General features: G+C 41.2%; 1 protein-coding gene across 2 annotated transcripts in view; it reads left to right on the top strand.

The window, feature by feature from the left end:
• Positions 1-18725, top strand: part of LOC135107595 (cell adhesion molecule 4-like) — a 42966-nt gene that overhangs the window by 17617 nt on the left and 6624 nt on the right. For both annotated transcript variants that reach the window (XM_064017622.1, XM_064017623.1), the window contains exons 3-5: positions 15244-15374; positions 17423-17499; positions 18106-18242. In XM_064017622.1, coding sequence (XP_063873692.1) covers positions 15244-15374; positions 17423-17499; positions 18106-18242 — 345 coding nt within the window. The remainder of the gene's footprint in view (positions 1-15243; positions 15375-17422; positions 17500-18105; positions 18243-18725) is intronic.

The following is an 18725-nucleotide window of genomic DNA, read 5'->3' as shown; positions in this document are numbered from 1 at the left end:
AGCCTCCACACCCCCCCCAACACACACACACACACACACACACACACACACACACCACGCGGGAAGGAGATGAAGGAGATGCCAGTGAGGAGATTTGTACATTAATATAAGCTATTCTTCTTTCTTTCCCGCTTTGCTTCCTTGCCTTCCTCCTTTTTATTCTTTATTTTCTTTTTTCCTTTCTTATCTCCCTTCTCTTCCTCATTCCCTTCCTTTTTTTCTTATCTGCTTTCCTTTTTTAATTTCCTTCCTTCCTTCTTTCTTTCCTTATTTTTCATGTCTTCTTTCACTCCCTTTCCTTACTTTTTTCCTTTATTCGTTTTCTTTATTTCTTCTCTTCCTATACTTTATTGCCTCTCTTCCTCTGTTTATTGCTTTTCTTTCTCTCTTATCTGCCTTCCTTCTTTTTACTTTTCTTAATTTAAACTTGATACAGTGATTAATTATGGGGCAATAAGGTGCTAAAGTCCTCGTTTCGGATGCTGCGCTTCTCTTACTTATTTTCATTTTTTCCTTCCTTCCTTGCTTTTCTTCTTTACGTTATTTCTTTCCTCCATTTACTCTTTCTTTACCTCCATTCTCTCCTTTTGCCTCCTTTGTCTTTTTCTTTTTTCATTTCTTTCATTTTTTTTTACATCAGTTCTCTTTTATATTCCTCTTTACTTTCCTTCTCCTCTCCTTTATTTTCCTTCTTCCTTCCTTCTTTCCTTTCTTATTTCCCTGCTTTCTTATTTCCTTCCTTTCTAACTTCCCTTCTCTTCTTTATTTCATCCCTCCCTCCTTCCTTCCTTTCTTCCTTTCTTGCTTCCTTCCTTCCTCCTCTCCTCCCTTCCTTCCTTCCTTCCTTCCTTCCTTACCTCTCTCCCTCCCTTCCTTTGTTTCTTTTGTTCCCTCCTTTAAAAGTAAGAAAGAACTGCTTGTCTCGTTTCATTCCCTCTCTCTTTCACCTGCTCCGTTCTTCCCTTCTTTTGTTCCTTCCTTAATACTTTTCACGTAATGATAAGAACTCTTTCATGTAGTTCTTGCCACACACACATACACACACACACACACACTCTCTCTCTCTCTCTCTCTCTCTCTCTCTCTCTCTCAACATGCTTCTTTCCTCTTCTTCCTTTCTCGTTACTCATCACTACCACTCTACATCCACCACCAACACGCCTTCCCTCTCTCTTCCCTTCCTCCCCTTTTCTTCCTCTCCAACCTCCTCCCCCTCCTGCTCCGAGTTAGCAAGGTATGGCAGTCCATAGAAAGCCAAGAGTTGATACCTTCCTCCCCTCCTTCAGCCCATTGTTGTGTGTGCCTCAGCTTACATAGTGGGAACTTGTAATGAGCTCATCTTGCTACTACTGGCGCCCCCCCCTCCCCCCCCACACACACACATGCTATCCTTTACAATTTAATCTAACCTTCCTCCTCCAGGTTACTTTTCACACTCCTCCTCTTCCTCCTCCTCCTCCTCCTCCTCCTCCTCCTCCTATTCTTCGTTGTTTTACAGGTTATGTACTTTGTTATTGTTGTTGTTGTTGGTGGTGGTGGTCGTGGGGGTGGTGGTGAAGGGTGGAGGTACTGTTTTGTCGTCGTCGTTGTTGTTGTTGTTGTTGTTGTTGTTGTTGTTGTTGTTGTTGTTGTTGTTGTTGTTGTTGTTGTTGTTTCTTCTTTATGGCCCTATTTATTTATTTTTTTATCGTCATCATCATCACCATATTCTTCCTTTTCTTCTTCTCCTTGTCTTTCTTCTTCTTCTTCTTCTTCTTATTATTATTATTATTATTATTATTATTGTTATTATTATTTGTTATTAATATTATTTTCGTATCTTCTTTTTTCTTTTTTCTTTCTTTCTTCTTCTTCTTCTTCTTCTTCTTCTTCTTCTTCTTCTTCTTCTTCTTCTCCTCCTCCTCCTCCTCCTCCTCCTCCTCCTCCTCCTCCTCCTCCTCCTTTTGTTGTTGTTGTTGTTCTAACCTCTAACTTCTCCTTCCAACTCCTGCTAACTTTCTATTCTTGTAACCTGTTCCGCTTTGTATCATTTCCTAAAAGGTTCGTCTTCTCCTTCAGTCCCCTCCTGGTTGTACCTTACCTACATGAGCTGAAATCTGAGAGACCGACTTTTCCGAACATTGAATTAGAAACCTTTCAACACTCTTGGTTAGTTGTTCTGCGTCTCTCATGTCACCATAGTAATCTCGGAGCTGTCTGAACAAATTCCTCAGTCCTCCTCTTCTACTCTCCTGTGCCATTCTTTCAAGACAATTACTTTTACCGCGTGCGTTATCAAAGTTGCCTTCTCTAGTCTCATTCGTACTAAGCTAGAATGGCCATTGAAGTACCTGGTAGTAGATCGAGCAATGAAGTATTAAGCTTGGAGAATTTAACGTAAACCAAACATTCTGGGTTGGTAGATAAGTAGATAGATAGGTAGATAGATAGATAGATAGATAGATAGGTAGACTGGTAGATAAAATAGATTGCTAGATAGGTAGGTAGTTAGCTAGATGAATTGATAGATAGACAGAAAGATAAATAGATAGATAGATATATAGATGGATAGACAGATAGATAGATAGATAGACAATAAAATAAATAAATAGATAAATAGATAAATAGATAGAGAGATAGATAGATAAGTTGGCAGGTATGTAGGTAGTTAGATGAATTGAGAGAGAGAGAGAGAGAGAGAGAGAGAGAGAGAGAGAGAGAGAGAGAGAGAGAGAGAGAGAGAGAGAGAGAGAGAGAGAGAGAATTTCCTAAGACGGGAGAATGGAAAGTCAAATCTACCTACTTTAAGGGAAGAGAGAGAGAGGTAGGGAGAGAAGATTTAATCATGATGTTCAAAGCAGTAAATGGACTTGAACAAGGGACCGAGACAGAGGGAGAGAGAGAGAGAGAGAGGGAGAGGATGTGGAGAGGGATCCATTGATAGAAGGACGAGGGTGCGTGAATATCAAATAAGAAAGACTACACGCGTTGCAACAGTGTAAAAGGACGCAGCACGAAGGGTGTGAATGAGGTGGAGTTACGGCTCGTTTCTGTCTTATTTCCAGGTGCAGATTTCTACGTCGTAAACTGATAAACGAGACCGTATTTTGAGACGCTTTGTTCTTTTCCCATAAGGACTGTTTTTGAAAGCCACACAGGTGATTTGTCAGGTTACATGGTGTTTTTTCATTCACAATGTGGAATGCTTGTTGAACTATCAGTAATAGCATGGAAACACTTGAAAATCCTCACTTAATTAATCAGTGATCTCTTAAAGGCCCACAGATATGACTGATCGGCTTCACTGGGATATTTTCTTATATTATTCTATTAATAACGCAGAATCCTTGTTAAACTCTCGCTAGAATCACGAAAACATCCTTGAAATAAGAAAAATGAAAATCCACAAGAACTTGGTAAACGCAGCCGTGATGAGATGCTGATATGTCTGAGAATACTCTTTATACTAAATTATGTCGGTATATTGTATACTTTATATATGTTTTAAATAAATCTCTATTAATAAGTTTCATTGGTATATTTTGTACATTATGTGAGATTGTATTGAGTAAACTCATCTATCTATCTGTCTATGTCTAAGGGAGGGATTGGTGGCGAAGGGAGCGAAATGGAAGCTTACAGAGGGATTAGTGAGGTGGGATTAAGGCCGACGGCGGGTGTGTGTGTGTGTGTGTGTGGTGGAGAAGGATGGCGAAGTGCGTCACAGAGGGGTGAGAAGATTGGGGAGGTTATTGGGGAGTGGTTGGGGGCGGTGTGGAGTGGCGGAGTTGCGTGGCGTGGTTAGTGATGGAGTGGCTCGGGATTTTTACCTTTACCTGTCACTTGCTTCCTCATTTATTTTTATTTTATATTTATTTTCTGTATAAATGGAGACTCTGGTCTATGTCAACAAAAAAAAAAAAAGTATGAAAAAGGCCCGTTAAAGGTGCCAGTTCCTAAAGAGTGCAGTCAAAAGTGTTATCCAAAAATTTGAGGATAAATATCTTGAAACTTCTCTCTTGAAGCAGTCCGAGTTTAAGGCAGGAGGAAATACAGAAGCAGGCAGGGAGTTCCAAAGTTGACCAGTATTTACCAGAGGTGACTTACTCTATTTTCACTCCTTATTCAAGTTTACTCAGCTATTCCTTACTCTGTTTACTTTATAACTCTAGATTTTATTAGTTTCTTTCCTATTGTTTATCACAGGAAGATTTTAGGTGGCCATGCACTGTTTAATTTTGTTGTTTTCGTTTTTTTTTTTTTTTTATTTTACGTGTGTTTCAGGCCCCGCGCGTCGCCCACAGCTGTCCTTGCATGTGGCTGTGCTCAGGCTTACTGTTGTCCCGGTATCAGTATCAGGCAGACCGCGGCACCGTTCCCGTAGTGCCGAAGCGACCCTCAGTGGTAGGAATGGGAGGCACTGTTTGAAATATTACTTTTGCCTTTTTTGTCTATTATTCTTTGTGTGTGTGTGTGTGTGTGTGTGTGTGTGTGTGTGTACTGGGTTATACGTATAGTGATGAAAAGATGATTAATATAGACAAAAAAGAAAAATATCCTAATCCGAGGGCATAGATAGTATTAGCTAACTCACTAACCGTTCGCCTGGAGTGGTGCAGCGGTGGAACAGAGGTGGTGTGAGAGAGTATGCATTATTCTTGTGTGTATGTATATTCCTCCCTAGCTCGTGGTCATCATTATCAGAAAACTTTCCTTTATGTTTCGTTCGACAACAGCAATGAGATACTTTATGTAATTTTAAGAGCTTCATTTCTCCCTAGCACGTGGTCATCATTAGCAGAAAACTTTCCTTTATCCTTTTTACAGTTAAAATAATGAAGTATTTTGGCCTAAAGCGCTTTATTTCCATCAACATTTGCGGTCTGTGGAATTTAAATGTTCAGGACGCACGAGGATTCCACACGGCATTAACATATGACAAGAATATATTTAGTCCACAAAGCTCAACAGCGGCTAAAACAAAGTCCATGTAGTCTCCTCTGAGCGAAAGAAAAAAAAAAAAAAATGGAAGCGAATATTTCTCCCACACTTAACATAAAAATCACGGGATCTTTCAAAAAATCTGCCGCCAATTCAGGCACGGCGCCATTCATATGAAGATCAGACCTCACACCTCATCACCCGCATCTACATAACACACACACACACACACACACACACACACACACACACACACAACGACACACACAAGGTCACATTTTCCTCTGCTATAAATGGAAAAACCTCCTTCTTGTCCTCCCTTTTCACGTTTATTTAGTTTTTTCCCGTACTGATTGATTTACTTTTCCCATTAACGTCGATAGGAAAACCACTCTACTCTCAACCACGTTAATTTTGTTCCCTACTTGATGTTGATGGAGAAAACTGGTCTTCTTATCCCTCATCCACATTTGTTTTGTTTTTCCACTTTACATTAGTGTGAAAACCGCTTTCCTTTGCTATCATCCACATGTATTTACTTGTTTCTTTGATATAAACAGCAAAAACACTTTCCTGTCCCCTTATTCATTCTGATTTAGTTCTTCCTGTTGATGCCGATGTGAAAACCGTTCTCCTTTGCTACCACCCACATTTATTTACTTGTTCCTTTGATATAAACAGCAAAATCACTTTCCTGTCTCCCTATCTACTCTGATTTACTTTTTTTTTTCCTGTTGGTATCGATGGCAAAACAAGCTCTTCTTTCCCCCAACATCTATGTTTATGTACTTGTTCCTTTGGTTTCAAGGGTAAAAACCACTTTTCTGTCCCTATTTGTATCCCTAGCCGCTCTTCTTTCCCCACACCCACGCTGACTTCGATTTTCCTCTCGATACCGATAGGAAAACTGCTTCATATGCCTCATTCAAGGTTCTGTGCCACTATACCATGAGTTTCCAGCCTCCTTGGTACCGTTATACCCAGTGAAGTCATTAGCTGCTCGGGACGGCTGTGTTCGTCACTTCATTATACCACTGTGCCATCATCCCCTTTCTTCTTCTGTAGTTTATTTTTCTTCTTCTTTTCTTGTTTTTGTTCTCATTATTTATTTATTTTTTCTTCCGTTCTTGTTTTCTTCTCATTATTTCGTTTTTTTTCTTTTCTTGTTCATCTTCTTCCTTTCTTATTTTCTCATTATTTCGTTTTCTTTTTCTTCTCTCGTTCAGTCTTAATTCAATTCATGGTTACCACAAGTATAATCGGTACTCTAACACCACACCACTATACAAGTAGACTCGTATTAGCTACATGACATTGCTAAGGTAATCTCCCAGCTGTAATCCCCTTGTCCGTCCACTTTGTTCTATCGTTCCCCCTTCCTGCTAATACGTACGAGGCCACTGGGATCCACTCATTCACTGCTCCCCACCTTGGAGATGTTACGTTAATGAAAGAAGGTATTTCAGTTCAGCTACTTAACTAAATCACCTGGTGGCTTCAGTAAACCAAAGTCAGTACATAGATTGCTCATTGTAATTAGCACTGAACTAACGTAACGTCCCATGTGACTGATGACTAATGGATCGATCAATTGAGTGAGTGATTAAAGGAGAATGGGCTCTTTATTTAGTATTTTCTTTTCCTTTATGAGAGAGAGAGAGAGAGAGAGAGAGAGAGAGAGAGAGAGAGAGAGAGAGAGAGAGAGAGAGAATTAGCGGGCTCTTTATTTTTCTATCTGAATTCGGGATCATAAGGAACCGCGGATGTAGAGAGCACAGATGAAGCAATGCATTTCCACAGGTGAAGTGTAGGTGAGGTGAGCTTCAGAGGGGGCGTGGGAAAATAGGTAGGGTGTCGTGGCGTGTCCTTATCTCGTAGAAGGTGTAAGAATGGAAGGAATGCGGGCAGGGAAGGGCGATGAGGGAATGCACAATACAATCCAGTGAGGGGGATTAAGCAGCGGGATGCGGGACTGTTGAGGAGAACGAGAACGGAACATTACTGTGGAGGAGAGAATATGTAAGTCTGAGCCACACAGCTTTAGGGGAGAGGCCTGAGTGGGGTGGATGGGGTTAGGGGTGCGTGAGGAGCTGGTGGAGCGGGGTATGGAATGGGTGTATGAGCCTCTTCTTCAAGTGTCCAGTAACAATGGCTCCAGTCAATAGACACTGCCTCCTTACCTCGCCGCCTCGCATCTCTCTCTCTCTCTCTCTCTCTCTCTCTTTATATATATATATATATTTATTATATATATATATATATATATATATATATATATATATATATATATATATATATATATATATATATATATATATATATATATATATATATATATATATATATAGATAGATAGATAGATAGATAGATAGATAGATAGATAGATAGATAGATATCTGATACTGTACGAATAATGTTTTGTTAATGTGGTTGAAGAAACGTGGAATAAAGATAATGTTGTCACACGGTGTCAGGAGCTCAGTCTGGTTAGGACCTTTGCTGCTAGCCCGGTCAGTGATGCTATGAGCGTGTATGCTACTGGGCATTGCCTGGGCGCTGCTGACATCAGTGGTGCTCAAACAGGTGGTGTCCTTTAGGCTGTTAATGACCGGAGACGCACATCTTTGTGTTATCATTGTTTACTCGTCCACCAGCCCAGTGTGATGACATCATGTGATGAGATGATCATCTGCCGGTTCGCTGTCATAAGACAGGAAACTCAGTGTTGAATAATTGGATGTTATTCAGGTGATCCTGCCATCTATATGTCATAAATGTTATTAGAATGGGTATCACTGCCCTCTATTGCCAATATCTCGAACTAATTTGGCGACTGCATTGCCATCTGGCGGCAGATTTATGAACTAATGTGTGTATCATCGCCCTCTGTTAGTGAGCTTTCTAACTAGTTTGGCTACGACATTGCCATCTGGCGACTGAATTCTGAATCATCAATAATAAACTATTGGTGAAACACCTCTTTATCTCTGAGTGATTAATGGTAGTTGATCATTGTTAATGAAGCACCGAAACACTTATGATATTTTCAAAGCCTCGTGACACCCAGCACTACTGTTGGACTGTTGGAGTACGCCAATTACACTGTATACGACCGAGTGTGGTGGGGGATGACTGTCATTTAGATGTGGTAATAGATGTCTAGAGAAAGTAGTGTCGCTCAACACATCAGCGTGACGCGAAGATATCCGGAAAAAAATATTGATGTCAGTATCACTCTACGATTTCCCATTATACATAACCGTGAATACGTGTTCCATATTGCCCCTGGGGATACGTGTATCCCTGCGTGAAAAATTCTGATGTGTACCACAGAGGTTTTGGCGTCACTTCAGCACGCTCACAGCTGTGTGACGCCAGACTTATGACGGCACTAGGAAAACAGTTGTCTTGGCATCTTTTCTTCTCATGTATCATCGGGATGTATTCTTTGTCTGAGAGAGAGAGAGAGAGAGAGAGAGAGAGAGAGAGAGAGAGAGAGAGAGAGATACTCGTGGAGCCTTTTGAAAGTAGTGCAGGTGGGGCGCAGAGTTAAGTGTTCCAGAATATGATGTTCTTAACTGCTGCCCTGGACCGCTCTACCATGCCCCGCTCCTGTCTCGTTGGCGAAGTAGTAGAACATGCAGGGAAGTTACAGAAAGTTACCTGCAGTATATCTCCCCTCCATTGGTCTTATTTAAGCAGCATATTCGGTACACAAGTTTTCTCAGCAGCTAACCGTGTGCCACAAATTACTTAGTTTTTCTCCAGAACGTGGGAGTTGTGAGCCTGTGGATTAGTGCAGGGCCGCTGAGGAGGCCTTGTGCGGGGCTAATTATGCTGAGAGAGAGAGAGAGAGAGAGAGAGAGAGAGAGAGAGAGAGAGAGAGAGAGAGAGAGAGAGAGAGAGAGAGAGAGAGAGAGAGAAAAGGCAAACAGACAAATAAAAAGACAGAAAGGCAGACAGACGAAAACAAACCAACTGACAGATAAACGAACAGGAACTGAAAAAAAAGAAAAAGAAAAAGAAAAAAGATGTATGCTGAATATCAAATAACACATCAAAGCAAAATAAAAAAATAATGCATCCAGATAAGTGTCAGGGAGAGTCGGGAAATGCAACGCCGAGGAGCAGGAGTGGTTGGCTGCGAAAGGACGGCCGAGGAAGGGAGGAGGGAGGGAGAAGAACTAATCTACCTTTGTCATCCACTTTCGGTTACTTGTCCATAATGGCGAAAATTAGTGTCTGAAACAAGCTCTGTCAAACTACGATCCCAGTTCATCAGCTTGTTAGGAGATTATTCCCGAAAAAAAAAGAAAGAAATAAAGAAAACGACGTAACAAACACGGCCTTTGAAACCCATACTAGTTGATTCCACCTCGCCCCCGACACGCAGCTGCTTCTCACGGACTATGTATACTGTGCCTTGCTACATGAAAATTTGCGTTTGTATGTGTGTGTGTGGGTGTTGAAGGATGTGGCCCCTAGCAAGTTCAGTTCTGTTCCTTTATTTCTTTCGTCCGGTGATGGATGCACGGAAACTTTGCAGCGCGTGGAATCAAACAAAGCCACTACACTATACACAGTACACGGGTAGTAAGTACTGCACCTCTTCTGTGGCCTTGGATTCAAGCAAGGAGTCAGCTACAGGACCATACTCTAAAACACTTTTGCCCTCACTTCCCCTACATTCAAGGGACTCTAATTGAACTTTCACGGATTTTTTATTTGTTTATTTATTTATTTTTTATGTTTCTAGCGACAGATTAACGAGATTTCTACATTATTATTAGGAGAAACACTCTTGAGAACACGGCTAAGAGTCTCGGTGACCTTTGAAAATACTCGTGGTGGGAGGGCAAAAAGTTTCTGATTACGGGCCATTACTCCCTCTCTCTCTCGTGTTTTCGATTCAAGATTGATTCGTGTTTCTAAACTCAAGCGTCGGGACATCAGACTTGTCGCTGTTGATGAATGTAGGTCCTGCGTCCAGAGCCACAACAAAGCCTCCTTCCTCAAAAGTTATTCATCTGGGTATTGACTCAACTTGGCGTCACAGCATCGAGGCTAGAGAGAGAGAGAGAGAGAGAGAGAGAGAGAGAGAGAGAGAGAGAGAGAGAGAGAGAGAGAGAGAGAGAGCTGTTTTTCACCGACAAACTACTACGAATCTATCTTCTTTGGAATCTACTCTCTCTCTCTCTCTCTCTCTCTCTCTCTCTCTCTCTCTCTTTCTCTGTGTGTGTGTGTGTGTGTGTGTGTGTGTGTTTGTGCGCGCGCATGAGAACAACTGGTCTACCTGAACGGAAAATAAAATAAAATAAAAAGTGAAAATTGAAGAGATGAAAAGAAGAGAGAGAGAGAGAGAGAGAGAGAGAGAGAGAGAGAGAGAGAGAGAGAGAGAGAGAGAGAGAGAGAGAGAGAGAGAGAGAGAAAAGTGACACCTGAACAAATCTGTCACTGAGCACTGAATGACAGCCGTCCATTGAAGGATATGTGGCAATACGTAGCACATACAAAGGCCACATAAATTATTAGACGGATTATCAATAGTGTTTCTCCTATCAGTAATGTAGAAGTCTTGTTAATCTGTCACTAAAACATCATTCAAAAACCCTGAGTAACTGCAAATGGAGCCTTTTGAAAGTAGTAGGGATACGGTGTGGAAATGTTTTAGAATATGGTCCGTGGTACAACGAGTAAAGCGGAAAGGGAGGAAGGGAGAGACTGTGAGAGGGGGGGGTGGATCGTCAGGCTAGTGATTATATATGTATTCATAGTATTCTGAAAAGCTTCGATCTCTCATCAAGACTATTTTCAAACATCAGACAGATGATTTTTCGTGTTTTTATGAGTTTTATATTCCATTGACAGGACATAATCCTTGTTAAACTATCACTAACATACATACATTCTCGAAAACCGTAATAACTTTCAATAAAGCTGTTGTTGTTTTCAAAGGCCACAGAGATGATTATTCTGATTTTCTTTTATGATTTTTTTTTTGCCGTTAATGATACATAATCCTTGTTAAACTATCACTAGACTCATGGAAACGTCCTTGAAAACCATAATAACTTCCCGTAAAGCTGATGAAGGCATTTGAGATGAAACGCTGAAGTGTTTTGAGAATACGAGTATGGAGTGAGAGGGAGTGATAGAGGATTACAAAGGAATACAAAGGCATACAAGCAGCAACAGAGCCCCAGGTCCTTGCTAAGCTGTTTGATTTCACAATTCAATACTAATTACTGGCATGAGAGAAAGGACTACATAGTGGAAGTCTCCCTTCTACTCCCATGCCATCCATCCAGTTGAGAAGGAGGAGCAGAAGGAAGAAGAGGAGGATGAGGAAAAGGACGAGCGGGAAGGAAATAAGTGTGAGGCAGCAAGGAGAAAAGAAGAGGAGAAATGGAGGTTCGCCGGCTGAAGCAAACACAGCTTGGGGCACAAAGCTGAAAACATTGAGCCTGAGATAAGGAAAAAATGAATAAATAAATATAAATAAATAAAATCAATCAATCAATAAATAAAAATCATTGCGGAGTGGAAATTTCATACTAGGCTTCTGGGATTGATCAGATTCTTCCCATACTCGTTAGGATGTCATAAAACTGAGGCAGAGTCAGGAAGTCTAGCGAAGTGGTCTGATATGGCATCCGTGCAAGACAGAGAGAGGGAGAGATAGGCGAAGGGGAGACAGTGGGCCAAGCTAGACAGGGCTGGGAGCAAGACATAGTGGGTGCCGTGAAAGAAGGCATGCTTGTAATGGCTGTGACTGATTAGAGCCTCGCCGTGTAGTGGTGTGTCCCGCTCTAGAACATCAGGCAAGAGGAAGATAGACGGGAGGGCAGGAAAGAAGTGGATATATAGCAAGGAAGCTAGGAAAGATTAGAACATTCCGCGGCTCTCTCTCTCTCTCTCTCTCTCTCTCTCTCTCTCTCTCTCTCTCTCTCTCTCTCTCTCTCTCTCTATCTCTCTCTCTCTCTCTTTGAAAGGTACGTACTATACCTCGCTGTCCTGACGAGCTCTTAATTAGGAAACGGAGTGGCTGCATTGTGTGACGAGGAGGCAGGCGCCGAAGAGAATACCAAGTAATGGGTGCGGTGGAGAGGAGAGCAGTGGGGACATCAAGTGTTACTCATTTGTTTTTGTGTTGGTCTGATCGCTTTGACTGCTAATACATGACTCTTATCACCTTTTTTTATTTATCTATTTTTTTTTTACTAATAATTTACGTGGTCTACTGTGAAAACTATTTTTTTTTCTTCTAAAATTTCCTTTTTTAGTTTCAATGGTTCAAATTTATTCGTTACTGTAACGTGTTTTTATTGATAATTTTCTAATGCTAATTGAAGACTGCAGTAGTTTCGCTTTTTCCTAAGAATTTTAAAAGAATATATTTTAAAGGTAGTCTGTTTCAAGTTATAACTAGCCGAGTATCCTTGTGTGTGAATTCTATTTACAGCTTACGGTTTTTGTATCTGATTTTAAGTTCAGGCATATTTGATTTTGTGTTTTTGTGATTATCACTAGTCTTGTACGTCATTGTGGATGGCCCATACTACTAGAACTTGTTAGTATGTGATGATTACGTTTTTTTACACACACACACACACACACACACACACACACACACACACACACACACACACACACATTAATACATTGAATGCAACTGTTGTTCTCAATAAAACAATGTAATTTAATCTAATCAACTGAGTGAGCGGAGACGTATTCGTTTTCGTGCTCGTAGAGTGTTTGAGGTGGAATGGGAGAGGGCAGGGTGGTGATAGACATAAAGGCGTCTTACTGTATTAAGTGTTCCTTCATAGGTGACTGGAGTAGACTTAAGTAATCAGGGTGTTAGTACCGAGTTGATCAGGAATTTTGAAAAGAAGATTTGATATGGATAACATTATAGCGTTCATTTAGATGTGTTGCAGCTTTGTGAGGAGAGGCGCCCCTTGTGGCACACCGAAAGGGAAAGGAAATACTTGGTGTTTCTTGTGGTTCTTTCATTGTATGCATGGGACAAAGAACAACTCATAGACACAATTACATAATACCTAATACATACTATACGATCTTGAAAGAGTACTTAAAAGGGAAGGATAGAAGGTAAGGTTCGGTTCTCTTCAAAGCGTGGCATTAACACTCTTGAGTCTGGTCGCCTCAGTCAGTGTTCGCCGAGTACGTCATTCCACAGCCGCACGTAACGAGTGGCGACTTCCGATGGATTGATTTTGTTGTGACTAGTTTGCTCCTTCGCCTTCCTCTTGGTCTTGCTGCTCGTATTGTGGACTCTGCCTGACGATCTTGGGTTTTTCAAGCTCTTCCCTCCCTCCTGCTTGGAAAAGGGATAGTTGAAGGACTGCTGAGGGAAATGTGCAATTAAGAACATAAGAAAATAAGGGAGGCTGCAAGAAGTCATTTGGCCCACACGTGGCAGTCCCTGTATGAAATATACTTACCTGTAGGGGGCACATTTGACGGCACCTTCTTCTTCTTCTTCTTCTTCTTCTTCTTCTTCTTCTTCTTCTTCTACTTTTCTTCATCTATATCTTCTTCCCGGCCATCCCTGCAAACACCACCAACCCATCAGTAAACGTGCACTACTCTCGCCAACAAAATAACACCACTGCACGTACCTTCCGCACTGTGACACTCCCAGCATCCAGCCCACCCCACCAATCTTCAAGTGATTTCTCTAAAGCAGCAGTCAAAGAGTCCTCACCACTGCACGCACCACATCTCACGAAATCTGCCTCATAATCAACTTAATTCGAGCAATGACTAACTGAGGAAATTAAATCGTGGAATCCTCTTGTTCGTGCCGCCGCCGCCACCCTCGCTGGGCCGCCTCAGCCGCCACCCAGAGCTCCGTCATTAAGATTTCCATTAGTTGAAGACGAGGCGCTGACACCCATAAGTCGGACTGCGCGCTTGCTGGCTGCCTGGCCTCCTCTCCTGTCCCGCGGGGGGGAATGAAAGGGACAGGAAAGTGTGTGTGTGTGTTTGTGTGTGTGTGTGTGTGTGTGTGTGTAGGTGGGTGCGTGGCCTATTATTATTATTGTTGTGATTGTTGTTGTTATTATTATTATTGTTATTAATATTATTATCATTATTGTTGTTGTCGTTACTGCTACTACTACTACTATTATTATTACTACTACTACTACTACTACTACTACTACTACTACTACTACTACTACTACTACTACTACTACTACTTCTACTACTATTGCTTTTGCTATTACTACTACTACTACTACTACAACAACAACAACAACAACAACAACAACAACAACAACAACAACAACAACAACAACAACAACAACAACTACTACTACTACTACTACTACTACTACTACTACTACTACTACTACTACTACTACTACTACTACTACTACTATCATTTAGCTGGTTATTAAAATACAGTGTTTGACCTAATATAATGAACGTATCCTTAGAATCAGAAAAGGTGGCGCGCACATTTAGTCTCCTACCTGGCGGCGTGTGTTGTGAAGATCCATGATATCACTGTAGCCAATAACAACAGCATCTTTCCAGAACTATTTATTTATCGTGTGTCCGTATGGAGTCTTGAGTATCCTCATTTGAACGCTAAGATGTCAGGGCTTATCTTATTGGTGCCTGTTTTATTTCATCTTATTTTATTTTACTTTATCTTATTTCTGTTGGTGTTTAATTAATGCACTCCTTTTTTATATATTTATTTTTTTTTTTCAGATTTTGTCTTCAATTTTGCATAAGTGTGGTAGTACTAAATTTATCCGGGATGCGATGCATTCGTTAGCTAAAAATGTATGTTGGGCACGCTACAGAATTTTAACCCTTTAACAGGTAAATAAATTTCCTCCATAATCATCTGCAACATTTTTTTTTTTTGGTCACCTATTTTTGCACCACAGTCTCCTGAATATCTCTGTAGCTTCGATATGAAAGAAAAAAAAAAATAACTCCCCGTATTCTCTCTTCATCTGTGTATCCATGCAAACATTCTTTATCTTTTATGGAAATAACCCTAAGCTAATAATTTCCAGACACTGACAGTTTATTTCTGAGCAAAAATATGAAGTTTTTTTTTTAACCATGACGTACACAATGAAGGGATCAACGATGAAATTAATGAACTGAATGAATCTAAACTTAACCTAACCCGACGTAATCTAACTCTCGGATGGAAGCGTTAATGTTATTTTAATATTATCCCAATATTTTTTTTGTGCAGAGGTGTGAATATAACAGGACGAGGATTGCAATGAAAGATTTAAGGTACTAATGAACATGTATTTTTGGCTACAGTGAACGTGAGGCAAGCGGGCGGGGAGCAGCAGCCTCACTTCCTTCACCAGCAGCGCGCCCTCAATATGTCAGTCCAGCGAGGCTCCACCGCGTACCTGCACTGCCGCGTGGCCGACCTGCAGGACCAGTCGGTGAGGCTCCTCGCTCCTGCTTTTTCAATTGTTCCTCGCCCTTCACTCGATTCAACCACTGTATTATCACTTTAAGTAGTGTAGTGTTGTCAATCTTAACATTCTGACTGCTGTAGAATCTCAGACTTAGTAATTAAATCGTCTGTATTTCAATTTTTGCTTATTAGAAGGGTCATTGGTTAATTAAATAAGTGTTGTATAGTGATAATATTCTGACCGCTGTAGGTTATCAGATTTAATGAAATCGTTTAATGTATGTATTTTAATCTTTGTTCATTAAAACTGTCTTTAGTTAAATAGATAAGTATTGTAGAGTAATCAGTAGTGAGAATAGTAGCCATCCTCTCGCGCATCACCTCTTCATTCCTTAAGAAGAGAACGAGTTACAGAGTGGAGTCCTGACATCTCGACATCATCAATTATCGTCAGTGGATAGTACCTACACGGAGTAAAGTTAATTGCACTTGAATAAAAGATCGGCTCTAGAGATACTAATGCATCTTAACAGCCCATAAAAATTACAGGATATAAAAAAATCAGGGTATGAAAGGGCGCTGCATCATTTACCTTGGGGGACGACTTATCATCCTCCTTGCCTCACTTCAGCGTAGCAGCGATGGGGGAGACTCGAGTAACGTTCTACACTCATTCCTGCTGTGCTTTGCGTTTTCCTTCGCTCTTAAGTCCTCTCATCTGCTGGCAACCTCCTTACAAACCCTGACAGTTGATAGATTCATGGATCAGAGGATTTACACTTGAGGAAAATATGCAAACGCAGTGGAAATTGTTGTTCCATTTCTGAATATGACTGTAATTTAGTTAGGAACGTGAACGCGATGAAAGTTGATTGCATACACACACACACACACACACACACACGTATGCACTTTTAATGACATCACAAGAAAGAGTCGCACGAGTCTTTTCAATCACAGCACGGGAGGGAGATTAATCAACAATATAGATTAAAATGCATAAATAAATAGAGGAAGAGGGAAAATTGCCCACACTTTGTCATTTAAAGGAAAAAAAGAAGAAGAGTAACTATAGCTTTTAAATTTTCAGATATTTTCCTTGCATGAACTCTTTTGCTTCTCTTGTGATGATAACGAAGACGTAAGAACGGGGAAGATAGCAAGAGACAGCAGTGACGCGACCATGAGGAGAGTTGAGGCCAGAGGAGTAAGAAAGAAAGATGGACCTCATTATGGGATAGTTTGGAATCGGAGGAGAAAAATCGAGTCACTGATGCCAGATTCTGTCTAACGACCTCGATAAATCTCCAGTAAATGCCGCGACTGTCACCGAGGCCCAGTATCGAGCGGGATCCGATTCTATTACAAGGTGATTACCAAAAGAGCGACGATCAGAACGGCGGCGAGGCGATCATTTATAAGTGTTGGCGTTCTTACTCGCCCATAAAGACTCGGAAACTGTTACGAAGCAGCGGATTCAAATGAGACACTGATGACTCTTTTTGCAGATCAGAACTAATTTGAGACTGGTTTGATTGAGTGATTTTTTTTTCTCCATTATGTTTAGGAGCAGAGCAAAGGGCACAAAAAATGGAGGGAGGGGGAGGGGGGGAAGCCTGCTAAGTACGTCGTCCCAAAACAGATAATTTCAGAGGTGTTTCAGAATATGCTCCTCTGTGAGACTTGGCGTTTTTTACTTTTTTTTTTTTTAATGTATTGGTCTTCTTTTTTAAACTTCAATAACGTTTCATTATTAGTACTGTTTGAATTCTTATTATCATTTTCAATTGTACATTTTGCAATCTCTGTAAGACTGATGACTATTTTTGTGGATCAGAACTAATTTAAGACTGTTTTTATTTATTAATTAATTTTTTTTTTATGTATGTTTAGGAGTGGAGCAGAGGGCACCGTGGAAAACAGATTAATTTGAATTTGAATTTGGTGTTGATGATGAAGGGAAGAAAGAAAATGACGTCTGCGGTGGTAGTGGTGCAGGTAACGACCACCTTGACGGTCTCACTGGTGAATACTGGTGTTTACTTAATGATTTACTTCCTTATCGCTCTGCAGGTGTCTTGGTACCGGAAGAGAGGCGACGAAATACAACTGATCACGTTCGACTTCCAGACCTATCACAATGACGACAGGTGAGAGAGAGAGAGAGAGAGAGAGAGAGAGAGAGAGAGAGAGAGAGAGAGAGAGAGAGAGAACTGAATGATAGATTGATTTCAAACTAGTGCCCAGAATACATATAACTTGTTCTGGTGCCAATATGGTGCATCACGAGCGTCATATTGAAGGAGGAGGAAGAGGAGGTGGAAGAGGAGGTGGAAGAGGAGGTGGAAGAGGAGGAGGAGGAGGTGGAAGGAGGAGGAGAAGGAGGAGGAGGAGAAGGAGGAGAAGACGGTTTTTTCATTGTATAGGACCAGAATCTCTGTCTTAAACTGTCGAAAAGAGGATCGCCACACACACACACACACACACTCTCTCTCTCTCCCTCTCTCTCTCTCTCTCTCTACGTACTTCCCTGCCTTCATCAACTAAATCGGCCATTCTTTCTCTCCCTCACTCACTTGCTTATTCACACAATCACTCACGTATTCATACCCTCGTTTCATTCACTTTCTCACATTCTCAATCACTTTGCTCTTCCATTCCTGGCTCTCTCACTCTTCTTTCCCCTCTCCTCTACGTCTCTCGTTCCCTCACTCCCTCCCTTCCTCACTCACTCCCTCACATTTTTTCGGCCGCAGGTTCGCCCTCAGTTACGAGCAGCCCCACAACTGGCGCCTCAGGATCCGGTACGTTCAGGAGCGTGACGAGGGCAGCTACAGGTGTCAAGTGGGCACTCACCCGCCCCTCGCCCTCACCGTCCGCCTTCAGGTTGTGGGTGAGTCTGCAGGAAGCGATGAGCGAAAGGTACAGGTGGCAAGTGGTGGGAGTGTTGCTCGAGCTTGAGTTCCTGGGGCTAGTCAGTGATACGGAACATGAGAGAGAGAGAGAGAGAGAGAGAGAGAGAGAGAGAGAGAGAGAGAGAGAGAGAGAGAGAGAGAGAGAGAGAGAGAGAGAGAGAGAGAGAGAGAGAGATGTCACATAGCTCATTAATTAGTATGACTTCTCCTTAAGTTTAATCCTTTTTACTGCTTGCTAAATAGGGTTGTTCTTTGTTAACATTCGGAGCACGCTAAGAAAAAAAAAAAATTCCTTGCATGAACACAGAAATAAAATAGGACGTTAATTGTCTTTTTTTTATTTATTTTTAGTGTATATAAGTATTTAAGAGACTGTAGTGCGAAAATGAATATCTAGAAAAGTTACAGGGTTGATTGGTGACGTGAGAAAGATTTATGAATCTGAAAAGTGAAAAGGTAAA

The sequence above is a fragment of the Scylla paramamosain genome, chromosome 15 (assembly GCF_035594125.1).
Source record: "Scylla paramamosain isolate STU-SP2022 chromosome 15, ASM3559412v1, whole genome shotgun sequence".
NCBI lineage: Eukaryota > Metazoa > Arthropoda > Malacostraca > Decapoda > Portunidae > Scylla > Scylla paramamosain.
Note: the sequence above shows the minus strand (reverse complement) of the source record. Positions and strands in the feature narration are given on the sequence as shown.